General features: G+C 46.2%; 1 protein-coding gene across 2 annotated transcripts in view; it reads left to right on the top strand.

Moving 5' to 3' along the window:
- The window catches only part of LOC147890309 (uncharacterized), a 53,604-nt gene extending 37,797 nt beyond the window's left edge, over positions 1-15,807 (top strand). The window contains exons 3-8 of one of the 2 annotated variants that reach the window (XM_087391077.1): positions 13,954-14,013; positions 14,149-14,364; positions 14,516-14,676; positions 14,772-14,869; positions 15,031-15,155; positions 15,319-15,807. In XM_087391077.1, coding sequence (XP_087247203.1) covers positions 13,954-14,013; positions 14,149-14,364; positions 14,516-14,676; positions 14,772-14,869; positions 15,031-15,155; positions 15,319-15,477 — 819 coding nt within the window. In that variant the 3' untranslated portion in view covers positions 15,478-15,807. Of the gene's footprint in view, positions 1-13,953; positions 14,014-14,148; positions 14,365-14,515; positions 14,677-14,771; positions 14,870-15,030; positions 15,156-15,315 lie in introns of both variants that reach the window. The other variant, XM_087391076.1, reaches the window with a different exon arrangement.
- Positions 15,808-16,275: the final 468 nt, after the last annotated feature.

The following is a 16,275-nucleotide window of genomic DNA, read 5'->3' as shown; positions in this document are numbered from 1 at the left end:
CCAGACCGAGTCGTCTGTCCAAGTCTCGGTGCCGTCGCTGAGGAATGTGAAAGCAAAGCTAGGGCCATCCCTCGGGGCCAAGGCTGCGATCTTCCCATCCGCCCCTTTACGAAGCAGGAAGATACTGATGTCGAGACAAGCAGGGAAGGTCCCAAGGTCGGCCACATCCAAGTAGTCCCAGGGGCCAGATCTGTGGAAGTCGCGAGGAAGCTCTCTTCTGAAGCTGAGGCCCACCAGAGTCTGCAACTGAGGGGCTAGCGGACAGGGAAGACTGCTCCAGTGATGGTGTAGATTCAGGGTGTCCTGCCTGTGGAGGGGAAGGGGGAGGTGGCTGGGGGGTAGGCAACTCAGCCTCCACGGAGGCGACTAGCGGGGGGGTGGAGGAGGGGGAGTGGGGGCTGCCCGCGGTTGAGGAACCATCGGTACAGCTGACACTGCAGGAGAGCTGAGAGAGGCGGGGGGGGGGGGATGGGGCTGCACCTGGGACTGGGGCTGAGAAGGAAGAGGAGGAGACTAAAGAGGAAGAGGCGGGGGCTGATGCTGCGGGTCGGGAAGAGGGGGGTGCGACTGGGGAAGGGGCTGGGACTGAGTGGAAGGGGGCTGGGGAGCGGAGGAGAGGGGGACCTGAGGCTGTGGAGGGCGGGCTACCGTCGAAGAAGAAGCTCTCCCAGGACCTTGGGGCGGCTGCCTATCAGGTCTCTGAGACGCTGCTGCAGGTTGGGTAACCTCTGCCTCCTTGCCTTTTTCGGAAATCTTCTTATTCTTTCCTCTTTTCCTTCTGACCTCAGTCCAACCGCCAGCTATCTCTGGACCGGACTCCGGCTGCCTCTACTCCTCCTGACGTGGCTGCCCGGAGGGGGGGGGAGGGGGTGGAGGGGGAAGGGGCGGGGGGGGGCCGAGAGGAACTGGAGAATCGTGGACAAATAGCAACCAGGTGCCCAAAGCCGTGACACCTCAGGCACTAGCCTGGCTGTCTTGTGACTACCATGCTCTGGGTAATGCTGCCGGCATCTGTCACGATCTCAATCACTGCAGGGAGAGTCGCAGGGTCCGCCACAGCCACACGGACTCGGGGGGCTCCTGTCGTAGTAACCGCGTCGGCGAAAGTGTCATGCATAACCCAGCCAAAGTGGGAGCCCAGGTCCCTGACAATCGGCCGCAGCTCAGCAGCAAGGCCTGGAAAAACTAGCGTCACTGGGTGGCGAGGTATGCGGAAACGAGCATCAAAATCCGCTGCACTGAATCCATGGTACCAAGGGACTATCATAATGATCTTTCCATCCACAGATGTGGGGGAACCAGCAATCAGGTTGCTCGCAGACTTCGCAGTGGAGAGTTTGAGCCAGAAGATGCCCCTTCCCATAAGGGCCACCTCCTCAATGTGGCTGTCCTCTAGCATGAGAGTGGACTGGAGCCAATCCCTGATGGCTGATCTGGAGGGGGAATGTCCAATGACTCTGCCATAGACAGAGGTAAGGGCAAAGTCATTGGCAACCTCCTGTACCCGAGACGATTGTTGCTCTGTCAAGATAACGCGGTAGGCATCTAGAGAGGGAGGGTCCGACTAGGCCTCCGGTTCTGGGTAGGGAGCCGCCATACCACCAAGACAAACTGCGAGACCTCCGATGAAGAAGAGGCTGCCACCCAAAAAAGGGGGGGGATAGATGAGGGGGGTGGAGCCTGGGTGTGATGAAGACGGGTGAGGCGAAATGGGACGACGCGAGTCGGGTGGGGGAAGTGGAGGCACAGGCGAGGGCAGAGGCGGAGGGCGGGAAGGTTGGAGGGCGGAGGGCAGAGGCGGGAGTGGAGGCGGGGGTCGAAGGTGAGGGGGAGGGATGGCGGTGGAAGCGAGGGCGGGAGGCGGAGGGGGCGGGGGTGGAGAGCGAGGGTGGGGGCTGAGGATGGAGGGCGGGGGGGGGGTGAAGAGGCGAGGGCGGGGGACGGAAGGGCGGGAGGGGGCGGGGCGGGAGGGGCGAGGGGGCGGGGCGGAAGGGCGGGAGGGGCGGGCGGGTGGGGAGCGTGGCGAGGGGCGGGGGAGGCATTGTGAGGGCGGGGTGGAGAGCGCAGCGAGGGGCGAGGGGGGGGCGGGTGGAGAGCGCAGCGAGGGGCGAGGGGCGAGGGGGGGGCGGGTGGAGAGCGAGGCGAGGGGGGAGGGGCGTAGCGAGGGGCGAGGGCCGGGTGGGGAGCGAAGCGAGGGGCGGGGGAGGGCGTAGCGAGGGGGCGAGGTGAGGCGGAGGGGCGAGGGGGTGAGGGCGGAGAGGCGAGGGGGTGAGGGCGGCGAGGCGGGGGTGAGCTAGGGAGGTAGAGGCTGCGGGAGGGAGGGAGAGGGCTCGCAGGAGCTCTGAGCTAGTTTGCTTCTCAACTATGGGTTGATGTGTTAAAAAGAGGAATTCCTGTATGTGACAATGATGAGGATCATAGAGCTAATGATCCAGGAGCCCAGGTGGATGTTGATGTCATGGCTGAGGCCTGACAGCTTATACTTTACTCTGCTTTTTGGTTTGACTGTACATATCTTCTATGTCTACTTCAATTACTTGCATCACTTACAATGTTCAGGGTCTTTGCAATGTCAATAAGTGGAGACTTTTCTGGCATTATGTACATAGAATGCATCCCGATGTGATCTCTTTACAGGAACACAACCAACACTTCTTGGTTGGCCAGCAAGGCCACTATGCTGGTTATGATATTTTTTATGCTGGTACAATGCACTTTTCGGGGGTTTGCATGCTGGTAAAACATGATATACAGCCCACGGTTGCTTACAATGACCCTCAGGGTCGATGGATGGTGATCAGGTGCACCTGGCAGGCTGATCTCTATGAAATTGCATCTGTTTATGCCTCACAAACTTCTGCGACTAGAGCTCAAATGTGGGCCTCTCTCAAACAATATCCATGGCTGTCCAATGCTTTTTTGTGTGGAGACTTTAACAACTCGCCTGCCACTCAAGACAATACCACTCATCGTTCTCACATGATCCCCACCGAGCTTCGACATTGGGAAGATATGCTCTCATCTCAGCATGCAGAAGATCTATGGCTCTCAACAAGAGACACAGATATGGGCTATACATATCATCACAATGCCTTTACTCATTACTGGGCTCGACTTGACAAATGGTATTTGCTGCATGCTCAGCAGTATGCTGATTTTACTTGTACATTACGGGTTGATCACTCCCTCTTGCTATCTGATCATTTTTCAGTATGCTTGACATTATCAATAGCACGTCTGACAGATGATATGCCTTCTTTTGGTCGTCGCCTGCTCCATGTTAATAGTGCTTATTTGCTTCATCAACAATTTCAGAACATGGTGAGAGTGGCTGTCCGTCCCCTCCTCTTACATGCTCAGGAAGATATGGATTTTGCATGGATCAGTTTTGCTCACCGCTTACAGGCTGTTATTCAAGACTATGGACGGAGTTACATGGGAAACCTCAGGCTTAAGTTGAAATGGGCTCAATCTCACAAGCAGCAAATGGATGCAATCAGTTCTCATAGGCAGCTTACCCCTTCTGAACAGGATTCTTGCGCTTATGCGGTTCATATCATCCACCAAAATGATCTTCGCAAATTAAAGAAGTGGCAAATCCGAGCTCGCATGAAACCCCTTTTGGATAAGGGCTGCTCCTCCAAAGCCTTTTTTAAAAGTCTCCATGCAAATAGGCGAAAGGAGGATATTTGCAGGATCAAGAAAGATGATGGTACCTGGACCACTTCCAAATCAGAATTGGAATTGCAATGTTCTAGTCATTTCCAGCATCTCCTTTCTCTTCAGCCTGATCATTTGATGCAAGTGAATGCAGCTAGGTCTCAATTTCTTATGCATGTCCAGCCCATATTGTCTCGGGAACAGGCCTATGCATTGGAGCAGCCTTTTATGCTTAGTGAACTGGATGATGCCTTGAGTCATCTACGCAAAATCAGCTCTCCTGGTTGGGATGGATTGACTGTTGAATTTTTCTGTGCATTTTGGGGTGATCTCAAGAACACTCTTCTTCTAATGATGAATCATGCTTGGGCAGAACAATCTCTTCTTCCATCCTGGAAACATGGCCTAGTAAAATTGATCCCCAAAAAAAGGTTGTGTGAGACGATGGCTGATTGGCGACCTATATCTCTCATGCCTGTCATTTACAAACTCATTGCTAAAATGATTGTCCTCAGGGTTCGCTTCTTTTTGCAAACAGGACTTCATCCTAGACAGTATGGGTTTGTTCCCAGAAGGCAGATCACTGACAATATCTCCAATGCCTTGCTTGCGATTGAGTATGCCAAATATTCTAAACAAGATGTTCTCATTCTGCAAGTAGACATTGCGAAAGCATTTGATACAGTCCATTGGGATTTTATCTCTCAGACTATGCATAAATTGGGATTTGGCCCTCGTCTCATCTACATCATCTACTGGCTCTATTCTCAGGCCATGGTGCAGTGCTTGCTTGGTGGTGGGTTGTCAAGAACCTGGACTATGACCCGCTCAGTGAGACAGGGTTGCCTGCTTAGCTCCTTACTGTATGCCATTGCTACCCATCCGTTACTGTTGCATATGGACTATCTTGCAGACACAGGACAGCTTCATGGCTTGCAAATTCCAGGGGCACAGTCATTTCTTGCACAGGCATATGCTGATGATTCATACTTTATGCCCAAGAATTCTCAAAGTGACCTTTCTCACTTGATGCATACACTGAATGACTTTGGCATAGCTGCTGGACTGCATATCAATTTTCAGAAATCAAAACTTCTAGCTTTGAAAGAAGCTGATTGGCATGCACTTCTCTGGCCAGGCCACATTATCTCTTCCCATACTATTGTCAGGCATCTAGGCTACCCCATTGGCTGGAATATTACCCCGCATCAACAGCTCAAATGGGTGCTTCAAAAGATCAACAAGAAGCTGGAATACTGGCATTTGTCCACTTGGCCTCTACATGTTTGACTTCGGATAGTACAGTCCATCATTATGGCATATGTGCAATTTTATTTGCCTCTTCTTCCCTGGTCTTTCAAGCATTTGGCTTCCTATATGTCCCAGGCTATGGAGATATTTTGAAAAAGCAAATCTCATAAAAAGGCCTTGCGACTACTACCTATGCAGTCTATTTGTTCACCTAAGACTCATGGGGGGCTGAATATTCTCTATCTCGAGGTTCATATGTTGGCAAGAAAGAGCACTATGATTGCTGATTTTCTTCAGCAAAAACAGCCATGGGCTATTATGTTAGCAGCTATGTGTGGAAACATGGCGTCTCATGCATATGGGCATTGGATTACAGATCACTGGGAAGCAGTCATGTCCACATTTCAAGGGAAAATTCCTGGTTGCCCTGTTTCTACTGCTTTTATTCATGATTGGAAGAGAATTCTCTCATATGCAAAATGGACAGGTGCTTCTTCTCATCATGGTAATTCTTTTCGCTTGGAAAGCATTCATTGGAGCAAGGTGTTTGAATTGCCTCTTGCTCTACAGGCACCTATTAAAGCATACAATCTCATGAAATTGGGTATCAGATTTGTTGGTGATGTTGTGGATCAACAAGGTTGTATGCTTTCATTTCCACAAGCTTGCAGGACATTCTCCTTGGGTCTGCATCATAGGTCCATTTGGAGAACACTTTCAGCTATGTTGCAGCCATTTGTTCCGGTTCCTCCACTGTTTGCACAGGACAGATTAATGGACTGGAATTTGACTTCCTTACATCTTGCTTCCCATACGCTCTCAATGCACAATCTGACCTCCTTGAAGGTCTACAGATTTCTTCTTCCACCGCCATGGATTGACAAGCATGCCAACACTCTTTGGAATTTGGATAGGCCTTTATCTTGGTGGCAATCACGACTCATGAAAATCTGGAAAGCCAAATTGCCATTGAAATAGAGGCTTTTCTTTTGGAGATGTATAGTGGGAGCTTTTTCCATTGGGGTGAAATTGGCAGCACGCCACATTGCTTCCCCTTCCTGTCCCCGTTGCTCTCATCATTGCGAGACAGTTCCTCACCTATTATGGTCTTGCCCACACTCTCGCATACTGATCACTCATGTTTCTCATTTGCTGCGGCTTCGGTTTCCCTCTATCAGATTTGGGAAACTCTTCTGGATGTTTGGATGCCTCTCATCTCAGATGTCTCCATTCCTCCTCTTCTTTCACTGGACTCGCTTTTGGGTACTATGGACCATTTGGACATAGAGACTGCATTCTAGGATGGGTCAACAGTTTCCTCAGGCATATATTTTCTTCAGAATGTCCCTCAAGCAATCCTTATATGACAGTTTTGCTGCAAGGGACTTGGATGCCACTAGCCTTGAAGTGTTCTCTACCTGTTTTTGAGTTCTTCCATTGGGCTCTCTTTTGGAATCTCATGTCAGTGAGTGGGAGACTTCCCACCTTGTAAATTTATGATAATATAAATACACTGGATTTTACCAAAAAAAAGTGTGTGTGTGTTGGCAAAGCTTGATCTCGCAGATGGCCCTTCTTCTTCCCTGCAGCTGGATCTTTTGCGTCTGTCACATATGTTCCTTCATCGGGTTCCCTGTTTGTTTGTTCATTGGATTCTGCCCTTCTGGTTTCAGGTCTTCAACAGGCTCAGCAGTTTGGAGTTTGTCTCTACTTTATGGACAGGGTTCTTTCTGCCGCTCATCTTCGTCGTTGGGCTGAAGCCACAATGGGTCCGGATTGTATTTCCTCCTTTGTCTTTCTAGGCAAAGGATTTTATTATGCCCACGTTTCTTCGACTGATGTGGTGGAGCGGCTAGTCAGTCGTGCTGGTGTTCCTGGGGCTGGTTTCCTCGCTTATGTGATGCCCTGGGATCCACTTTTCGATCCTTTTGCTATCCTTCTGACTCACTATCCGGTTTGGATTACTCTCAAAGCACTGCCTATGCCTCTTCTTCAGCATCTTTCTACTCTTGCAGCACTTTTGGGAAGACCTCTTCCTTTCCGCTTCAAGAGTTCTTGCAAGCTTTCCGTGATGTTCGCCTTTGCGTTTTATGGGATATGACGCAGCCCATGCCATCTACTGTGGATCTTGATTTGGGATTTGCCCATCCGATGCGCATCAGGCTGCATTTTGCCTCTTTTCCCACTGCATGTTATCGGTGCTGACAGGTTGGTCATTTTGCACGTGATTGCCCTTCTACATCCAGGCCCACTCCTCCTGCTCCTTCTTCAGCTGTTAAGGTTACTCTCCCTTCTCCTCCGGTTTCTGCTATGGCTTCTTTGGAGAAGCCTTCTACTGCTCCGAAGCACTACTGGAGGAAGGTAGATAAATCACAGGCCAATCTTCCTCTTGCTGAAGAAGCTCAGGATTGCACCCCTGTTGAGCACCATCAGCCTCCTTCTCCTCAGGATATGAATGTGCCCCTTGCAGAGGGGATTTTACAGGATGATCTGCATGCACTCTCTCAGGATGCTGCCCCTGCTCTTTCTCAGGTTGATCCTCAGAATGAAGCTGAAATGCTGAGTCCTGCTTTATTAGATGCAGCTCTTTCGTCGGAGGCTTGGCATCAGAATGCCCTACTGTGCTCCATAGACCTCCTCCAACAGCTATGCCTCAAAATAATGCTCAGCCCACACCTCGCAATGGAGGACAATTCCCCAACTCCTCGAACCCTACTTTGGATAAGGCATCTAAATCGGTAAATGAGCACTCCATGAAGATCAATACTCCTACAAAGGTCAAGGATAAAGGTAAAGAGAAATTGAAAGATAAAGATGCTTCACAAAATGAAGGGTGGCAGCAACCCAAAAAGGTGATTCCCTCAGACAGCGACCTCTACAATCCATACATTGGGAAGCCACTTCTCCCACTCCAGGAGAGGCTTCTTCTTCTCAAGTTTCTCCTGCCACTAGACTATGGACTGATGTTCTCAAAAAAGATATTCCAATCTTTGATCTAATAGATGCTTCTCCTCCTTATGGGCATGGGTCTCAGCAGGAGGCTGAGGATATGGCAGTTGCTTGATGCTTTGTCACTTGTTTGTTCATATGTATACAGCTATGAAATGTCTTTCCTATAATGTTCAAGGCCTCTGCAATGTCAATAAATGGAGGCTTTTTTGGCATTATCTACATTCTATGCATCCATATGTGATTTGTTTACAGGAACATAATCAGCATGATATGGCTGGACAGCAAGGACATTTTGCAGGATATGACATTTTCTATGCAGGCAATTTGAGTTTTTCTGGAGTGTGCATCCTAGTCAAGCATGACTTGCATCCTTTGATGGCTTTTAATGATCAGCATGGCAGATGGATGGTGATACAATGCATGGTTGATGAAGATATTTATGAGGTTGCTTCTGTATATGCTCCCCAAAGTTCAGCTTTGCGTGCAAAGATGTGGGATGCTATCAGTCATTATCCTTGGAGGTAAGACTTTAATAAGTCTCCTCATCCTTAGGATAACACGGCTCATAAATCTCATATGATACCCTCTGAATCTCAGCAATGGGAGAATATGCTGAATGCTCTTGATGCAAAGGACTTGTGGCACGTTTCTCAGCCTGAAACATTGGGCTTCACATATCATCATAATGCATTCTCCAATTACTGGGCGAGATGGGATCGCTGGTATTTATTAAATGCCCGACAATTTGATGCTTTTACCAGTAATTTGTGGGTTGACTATTCTCTTCAACTGTCGGATCATGCTCCTTTATGGCTGGAGCTATGCTTTGCTCACGTAACAGATGACTTGCAGCCGTCAAGTGCTAGAATGCTTCATGTAAATAATGCTTATCTTTCGCACAAGGAATTTCAGGAAGCTATCTTACTCACTATCCGACCTCTTCGATTGCATGCTTATGAGGACTTGGATTATGCCTGGGAGAGTTTTGTCTATCGGGTCAGCTAGTTATTAAGGATTATGGCCGGTGGCATATGGCTGACCTATGACATAATATACAAAAGGCAAAGCAACAATGTCAAAGCCTCACTTAGATTAGTCATGACAGACATCTTACTAATCATGAGTTGGATACTCTTTCGGCAGCCCAACATTTCTTGACTCAGGATGACCAAAGAAAGCTGCGTAAATGGCAAATTCGAGCCAGGGGTAAGCCTTTTTTGGACAAAAATTGTTCTTCCAAAACTTTTTTCAAAAGCTTGCGTACAGGAAGACAGAGACAGTCAATTCAAAGAATTAAAAAACAGGATGGTTGCTGGACCCATTCTCAATCTCAATTGGAAGATGCCTGCGTACAGCACTTCAAAAACGTTTTCTCCAAGCCTTTGTCTTCTTCAGATCAGTTACAAATGCAATGCAGATTTCTGGATCGTATCAGCCTGATTATGAATTCTGATGTTTCTACAGACATTGAAAAGTCATTTTCGGCAACTGAGCTTGATGATGCTTTGGCACATTTGGCAAGAGGGAAATCCCCAGGCTGGGATGGTTTAACTGTGGAATTCTTTGTGGCTTTCTGGGCTGGGTTAAAGATATTATTTTGCAAATGATTAATTTAGCCTGGCAAGAGCAGCACCTTCCTCGCTCTTGGAAGCATGGCATGGTGAAATTAGTTCCAAAAAAACGCTTGTGTGAATCCTCTTCTGATTGGAGATCGATCACTCGGATGCCTGTCATTTACAAGCTTCTTGCTAAGATGATTGTGCAAAGGGTTAAAGGATTACTGCATGAAGGGTTACATCCAAGGCAATATGGATTTGTACCTCGCAGGCAAATCAATGACAATATTTATAATGCTCTGACTGCCATTGAATACACAAAGTATACTTCGCAGGATGCTTTGATCATGCAAGTGGATGTTGCAAAAGCATTTGATACTATCCACTAGGACTTTATTTCTAATACCATGTCCAAGTTGGGATTTGGACCTAAATTTATCCAAGTGATCTACCTTCTATATTCAGCTTCTACTTCTCAATGCTTAATTGGCAGACACTTGTCTAGGCCTTGGACTTTGTTCAGATCAGTGCGGCAGGGTTGCCCTCTTAGTGCTTTATTATAAGCCATTGCTACACATCCCTTGTCCAGGTTGGGATTTGGACCTAAATTTATCCAAGTGATCTATCTTCTATATTCAGCTTCTACTTCTCAATGCTTAATTGGCAGACACTTGTCTAGGCCTTGGACTTTGTTCAAATCAGTGCGATAGGGTTGCCCTCTCAGTGCTTTATTATAAGCCATTGCTACACATCCCTTGTTGTTATATATGGATTATCTCACTGGTTTGGGACAGCTACATGGTCTTCAACTCCCTGGAGCTCAATCTTTCTTAGCGCAAGCATACGCTGATGATTCTTTTTTCATGCCGCATAATAGCCCTGCTGAACTTAGACTTCTTATGAGGACTCTTTCTGATTATGGATTGGCAGCTGGCCTGAATATTAATTTTGATTAATCCAGACTTTTGCCGTTGAAAGCTTGCAATTGGCATTCACTTATTTGGCCTGGTCAGATTTTACAGCCAGATTAGATTGTCAAACATTTGGGCTATCCTATGGGCTGGAATATCACTATAAAACAGCAAATGGTATGGGTGTCTGACAAACTTTTTCAGAAATTGGATTATTGGAAATTATCCAGATGGCCTCTACATGTTCGACTCAGGATTGGTTCAATCTATTATTATAGCTCATGTTCAATTCTATCTACCACTTTTACATTGGAATTCCAAAGACAGAGATGCTTTCATGTCGCATGCGATGGAGCTTTTTTGGAAGACAAATCTTGCAGGAAGGGCTTGAGGCTGTTAAGGATGCCTTTTGTATGTTCTCCCAAGCTGCATGGGGGTCTCAACATACTTAACATTCATTTTCATATCTTGGCTAGAAAGATCACCATGCTTCCTACCTTTTTCATAAAAAACAGCCATGGGCTATCATGCTAGCTGCTATGTGTATGAACATGAGGACACTGGCTTATGGGGATTGGATTACAAATCATTGGGAGGTGGTCATTGGCAAATTTCAAGGAACCGGTTTGGGGATACAATCTTATGAAGCTTGGGATTCATTACATTGCAGATGCAGTGGATGATCACGGAAATATCTTATCATTTCCGGATGCCTGTCGTCGTTTTCCTCTTGGCTCTTACTTCTATGCAATCTTAATAGGCTGATTTTGCCTCCTCCATGGATTGTCCAGCATGGGAATGCTCTTTGGCATCTACACAAACCTCTTTCTTGGTAGAAGTCAAATCTCAAAGTCTTGTGGAGAAATAAGCTGCCTTTAAAGCAACGACTGTTTCTTTGGAGATGTTTGGTGGGCATTTTTTCAGTAGGGGTCACTTTGGCTAAGGGCAAGATTGAAGCTTCTCATTGTTTGAGATGTTCCAGTTCTTCCGAGACTATTCCACATCTTCTGTGGTTCTGTCCTCACTCCAGAGCTCTCTTGGACCATATTTCACAATGTCTTCATCTGTGTTTCCCTACTCATCGATTTGGAAAATATTTCTGGATCTTTGGGAGGTTGACTTCAGTGTAGGCTCAATACTCTCTCTTTTTTCATTGGTTAGATTTTGGGCACTCTAGACTGTCTGGAAACAAAGGAATCAGGATTTCTTGGGGCAACCATTGCTCCAACCTTACGAGTTTTTCAGAGCCTCATTACAACAATTTCTGTATGATGCTTGTCGTGAGGATGACTTGGATGTATCTAGAGGTGTTTTCCCATTGCTTCTGATTTTTGTGAATAGTCTATTCTCTAGACTATTCTCATTGTAAAAAGCTTTTCAAATATAAATACAATGGTTTCACCCCCAAAAAAAGTGTGTTGTCTCATGGGAACGTGAATTTCTAATTTTTAGGAATTTACGACGGGATTGACTTGGCCTCAAACTGATTAAAACTGTAAAGGACACTTCAGTGCAATTAATTCCATGGGCCATATCAAAGGATCTGAAGGTTAAAGAGGGGTTAAAATCAAGTGACTTGCAGGGCAAGCAAAGGCAGCTATTCTTGGCTCAAGTGGATTGGTGGCTAAGCAAGGGCTGGTCTAGCTCCTTCTCAGTGTAGAATCTCGCTTTACTGCTCCCCAGCTGTCCACACACCTTCCAGGAGCCCATCTTGCTGATTCGCCACTAGCCAGGAGCCCTGTCAGGTCCCAACTTGCAAATTCGCACCTTCAACTGGCTGTTTTACTGATTCGCAGTTTGCCAGGGCAGTTCTAGGAGCCTGTTGCTGATTCACAATTTGCCAGGGAGCCTCCAGATCAGTTACAATCACTGTTGCAGCTGCCAGAGCTGTTCCTAGGGCTTCTAGGCCAATTGCCTACTCAGTTTGCACCTGACAGAGGCCTTTCAGGGCTGCCAGACAGGTTCTCCTGCAAATTCGCTGCTATCTGGGCTGCTCCAGGGTTACCAGATCATGGTGATTCACTTCCAGCTTGTATTCGGAGTGCCAAACAGCTACCAGGTGCAGTCGCCCATCAGGATTTGACTACCAAGATCTAGAGTAAAGCCAGAGGGAAGATGATTTGCTGTTTTCCTCTTGTCCAGGGCTGCTCCTTTTGATTTCCCTTGCCAAAGTGCCAGAGAACTACCCTAGACAGACTCGCCTTCTTGCTTGCTGCTGTCCCAGGTTTCCTAGAGCCTTTAGATCAATCGGCTGCTTCCTAGAAGCTTTCCTACTGCCTGAGAACCTTCAGACCCTATTGCTTGGTTGCAGCTAGCCTTTCGGTGTGCCAGAAACAACCAAGGTTGGTTTTTTACTGGCCTTTGCCCTGCCAGGACTCCCTTGAAGGGTATCAGAGCTGCCAGGAAAGGCTTGGTTGATTTCTTTCCTGCCAGGACTCTCTTGAAGGGTATCAAAGCTGTCAAGTTAGAACTATCAGCCAGAATCGGACGAAAGCTGCCATGGGATATTGCATTGGACTGGGATGCCTTTTGAGACTGAAACTAATGCATAGCAGGACGCGAGTGCCTGTGAACGGATTATTCAGTTGGCTGATTTTGGGCTGATACACGGCAGTTCTTTTCTTGTACTTGGATGCCTTCTGAATAAATAATAAAGAAATACCGAAAGGGGCGCTAAGTTTAGGGCCAATCTGGTGTCTGGTGTGCATGACAAGGGCAATCTAGCTCTTGGGTGTTCTGTTCTAAACTGGTTTGGTTTGCTGTGGAATTTCTAAATGGCTGGCAATTAAGTATTTGCTGGTTATTATCTGTTCACTTCCCTTTGGAGCTCCTGAAGGCGGTTTCAATATATGTAAACATATATATCTATATATATGTATGTATGTATGTATAAAAACCAAAATAAAAGAGAATGGGAGCTGGTCCTATTGAGCTTCCGAGGAAGGAGCAAAATGAATGCATTTTGGTGGCAATAAACTGTAAATTCACTTGGGCAAAAGCCAAGGTCCTCCCAAATTGCTAAAGCAAGACCATCACGAGTTTCTTGTTTGACAACATGTTCAAAAGTGTCTAGTGGAGCTTATTAGGTTCCCATTTATCACACAAAGTCCATTGTCTCATTGGAATGGCTGCAGATAGTGCATGTGAAACCAGCACCATAGTATACCAAAGGAGATGGCCTAGTGGAGAGCACCAACAAAAGTGCCTTGGAATGCAATGAAAAATCGGCTCATGATAGCATAGTAGACTGGGCTGTCTTGCTGCGAGCAACTCTGTTTGCCAATTGTACTACTTCAAGCACATCACTATTTCTCCTCTTTCCTCTTTGTGCTTTCTGAAGGAGGTATGTATATCTCAATGCTTCACTTCGTTGTCAATCATGTGGGAATTGGCAAATTGCCTGCCCTTTTAACTTGTCTCAGGTAATATATATATATATATATATATATAGGATGATGAGGTATAATACTGAACCTTCAGGCTATAACAAAATTTTGTGCTAACTTACACATGCACGCATGCACCCGCATGCGCATGCATATATATGTATGTATGGAGAGAGAGAGAGAGAGAGAGAGAGAGAGAGAGAGAGAGAGTGCTCATATATTTCCTGGTTTGAACAGAGTTTTCAGAGAATATCTACCCGTCAACTTAGAGATGCAAGGGGCTCTTACCTCAATATGGTAAACATTATTGTTTAAATGGTCTGGATTTCTACAGATAAGGCTATAATTTTTACTAAAACAGTTTCACAATTGCTATTGTGTTTTTCCTTGGTGTGTAAATTTGCTGCTCAATCTTGTGAAAACCTATCGCAGGTTTTGACAAGGAGGCTAGGAACATCAGTCATGCTGGCTCTTATTTATAGTGAGCTTGTGAAGATATTGAACTCTTGGGGGGTTATTGATTTCATTGTGGACATGGAGCTCCCAAAGGATGAGCATTCCTTACCTCATCCTGTAGTGATGTTGAATTCATGTGTAAATAGCACAGTCTCTCCTCAAATGCTTACACCCCAAAACCTGCTCGTCGAGGTTAGTTTTCATGCATTTTGCATCTCTGTGACTAATAGCATTTTGTTATTTTTATGACTCAGTGGTTTGCAGTGGTCTAAGCATCAGTACATGCATGCTTGCAGCATAGTTTGCATATCTTTCTGTAATCAAACTAAACTCCTCTCTGCAGATTCTCACAACATTAAAAAGAGTTTATTGGCCATGGAAGCTCCTAAATGGCAGTGTTGAGGGAAGTGATTTTTTGAAGGCAGCGGATGCTGCTAATCATGGGATACATATGACTGCTGGAGCGCCTATCGAAAGCCTTTTTACAGCTCCTAATAACATCAAGTAAGCTAGCAATCATGAGAAATCTACGTTTTGCTCCACAGGTTGCCTTTGCTTTGTTGTCAATATTTCAAATCACGGTCCTCTGGCACTGCTAGGGGAGCAGAAGTAGCGTCCGCAAGGGCTGCTAAGCATCGCCTGCAGCGTGGTATCTGGACCAGCACAAGCTTTGGGGACATGCGTCGGGCTCTTGCAGGTAACAGTCATTGATAAACCAAAGACCTGTTGCTATGAGATTCCTTGAAAGAAGAGTTCTGAAGAGTATAAACGGTCCTACACTCTACAGATCAAGCTTTAGTTAAAGTGTTTCAGTTTTTATTCATGGATCTTGGTCTGAAATTGAGTCCTTCCGGCCAGCTTCGGAAAGACTGGTTCTCCTAGGAGAGGACAAAAAAGAGCTACGTGATTATGGCATTCTTCTATACCATTGTGGATTGTATCAACCATCGTTTGCATATCTCAATGAATACCACACTTCCAAGGTATGGTGATCGTTTCCTGATAATGCTGCTGAAGAGACATGCTCATACCCTGTTACCTAAAGAAAATAAGATCTTTGGAGTCATTTTTAATCCACTTTTTTTCCATGATAATGCATTTGTGTAACCATTTGTAATCGATTTCCTGCTTGTGATTCTACAGCAGGATGATTCTGCAAATGTGCCATCAGCCATCCCAAATTCTCAGGAAATACTTGCTTTAGAGAATGTTTTACTTCGATTGAGACTAATACTGGCCGAACGAAGTTGGGATGTGCCTACTGCCAGGAATGTTTTGGGTGATTCACTCACGGATCCATGGTGATTGTAAATATGTCGTGTAAATACATGAAGTATATCTAATCTTATCGATAGTAAAAGTCATGATTTATTCCAGCAGCTACGACCAGTCTGCAGTCTTGAGGGTCTTTTTCTACAGATTAAAGGGTTGCTTCAACATCTTGCTGGAAAGAACCAATTACATTATGGTTCGAGAGAAGCTACAAGTGTCATTACAACGTGACACTCCTTTGATGAAGTATGTACAAATATTCCAAATTGGCTCATTTGTCACTTGGACTCAATACCCTATACAACATGCCTAGGTTATTGCCTTTCAGGTAACTTCTTGCAAGGGTAGTGCATTGTTTAATATATGTGGTTAGATAGATGATATTTAGTTGTTCTTCTTGCAAACCCTATTCTTAATCATGACGCACCCCTCTTGGTCATCTACTCACATACGGGATCCTATGCCGCCCATGCACTAGAATCATGAATGCATCTATATGGCTCTCCTTCAAAACTCAAGCCACGCCCTCCTTTCTCCCTTATATGGTGAGTCATCAATGAGAATCGTTCTACTTGCATCACATCCAAAAGCATTTTGCAAGTCTGGCCCCCAACCTCAGCACTTGGATTATCTTGTCAATATATTTTTCTCTTTTCGTAGGTGTAGCATCCCTCCTAGCTCCAAATCACAAAGAAAGGATGTCTTTCTTCTGCATGCTCCTCTGGTCCTATCACTACACCTAGTACATTATGCCCCATTGTAGTTGACCAAATGCCCACATTGAACCTGCTTAATAAGGCCCTCAAAAACTCTATGCATCCATGTCGAAGA

Source organism: Dipteris shenzhenensis, chromosome 19, assembly GCF_047967505.1.
Source record: "Dipteris shenzhenensis isolate YYH24624 ecotype China chromosome 19, Dip_SZ_1.0, whole genome shotgun sequence".
Classification (NCBI taxonomy): domain Eukaryota; kingdom Viridiplantae; phylum Streptophyta; class Polypodiopsida; order Gleicheniales; family Dipteridaceae; genus Dipteris; species Dipteris shenzhenensis.
The sequence above is the reverse complement of the archived record's forward strand: the minus strand, read 5'-3'. Positions and strand labels throughout refer to the sequence as shown.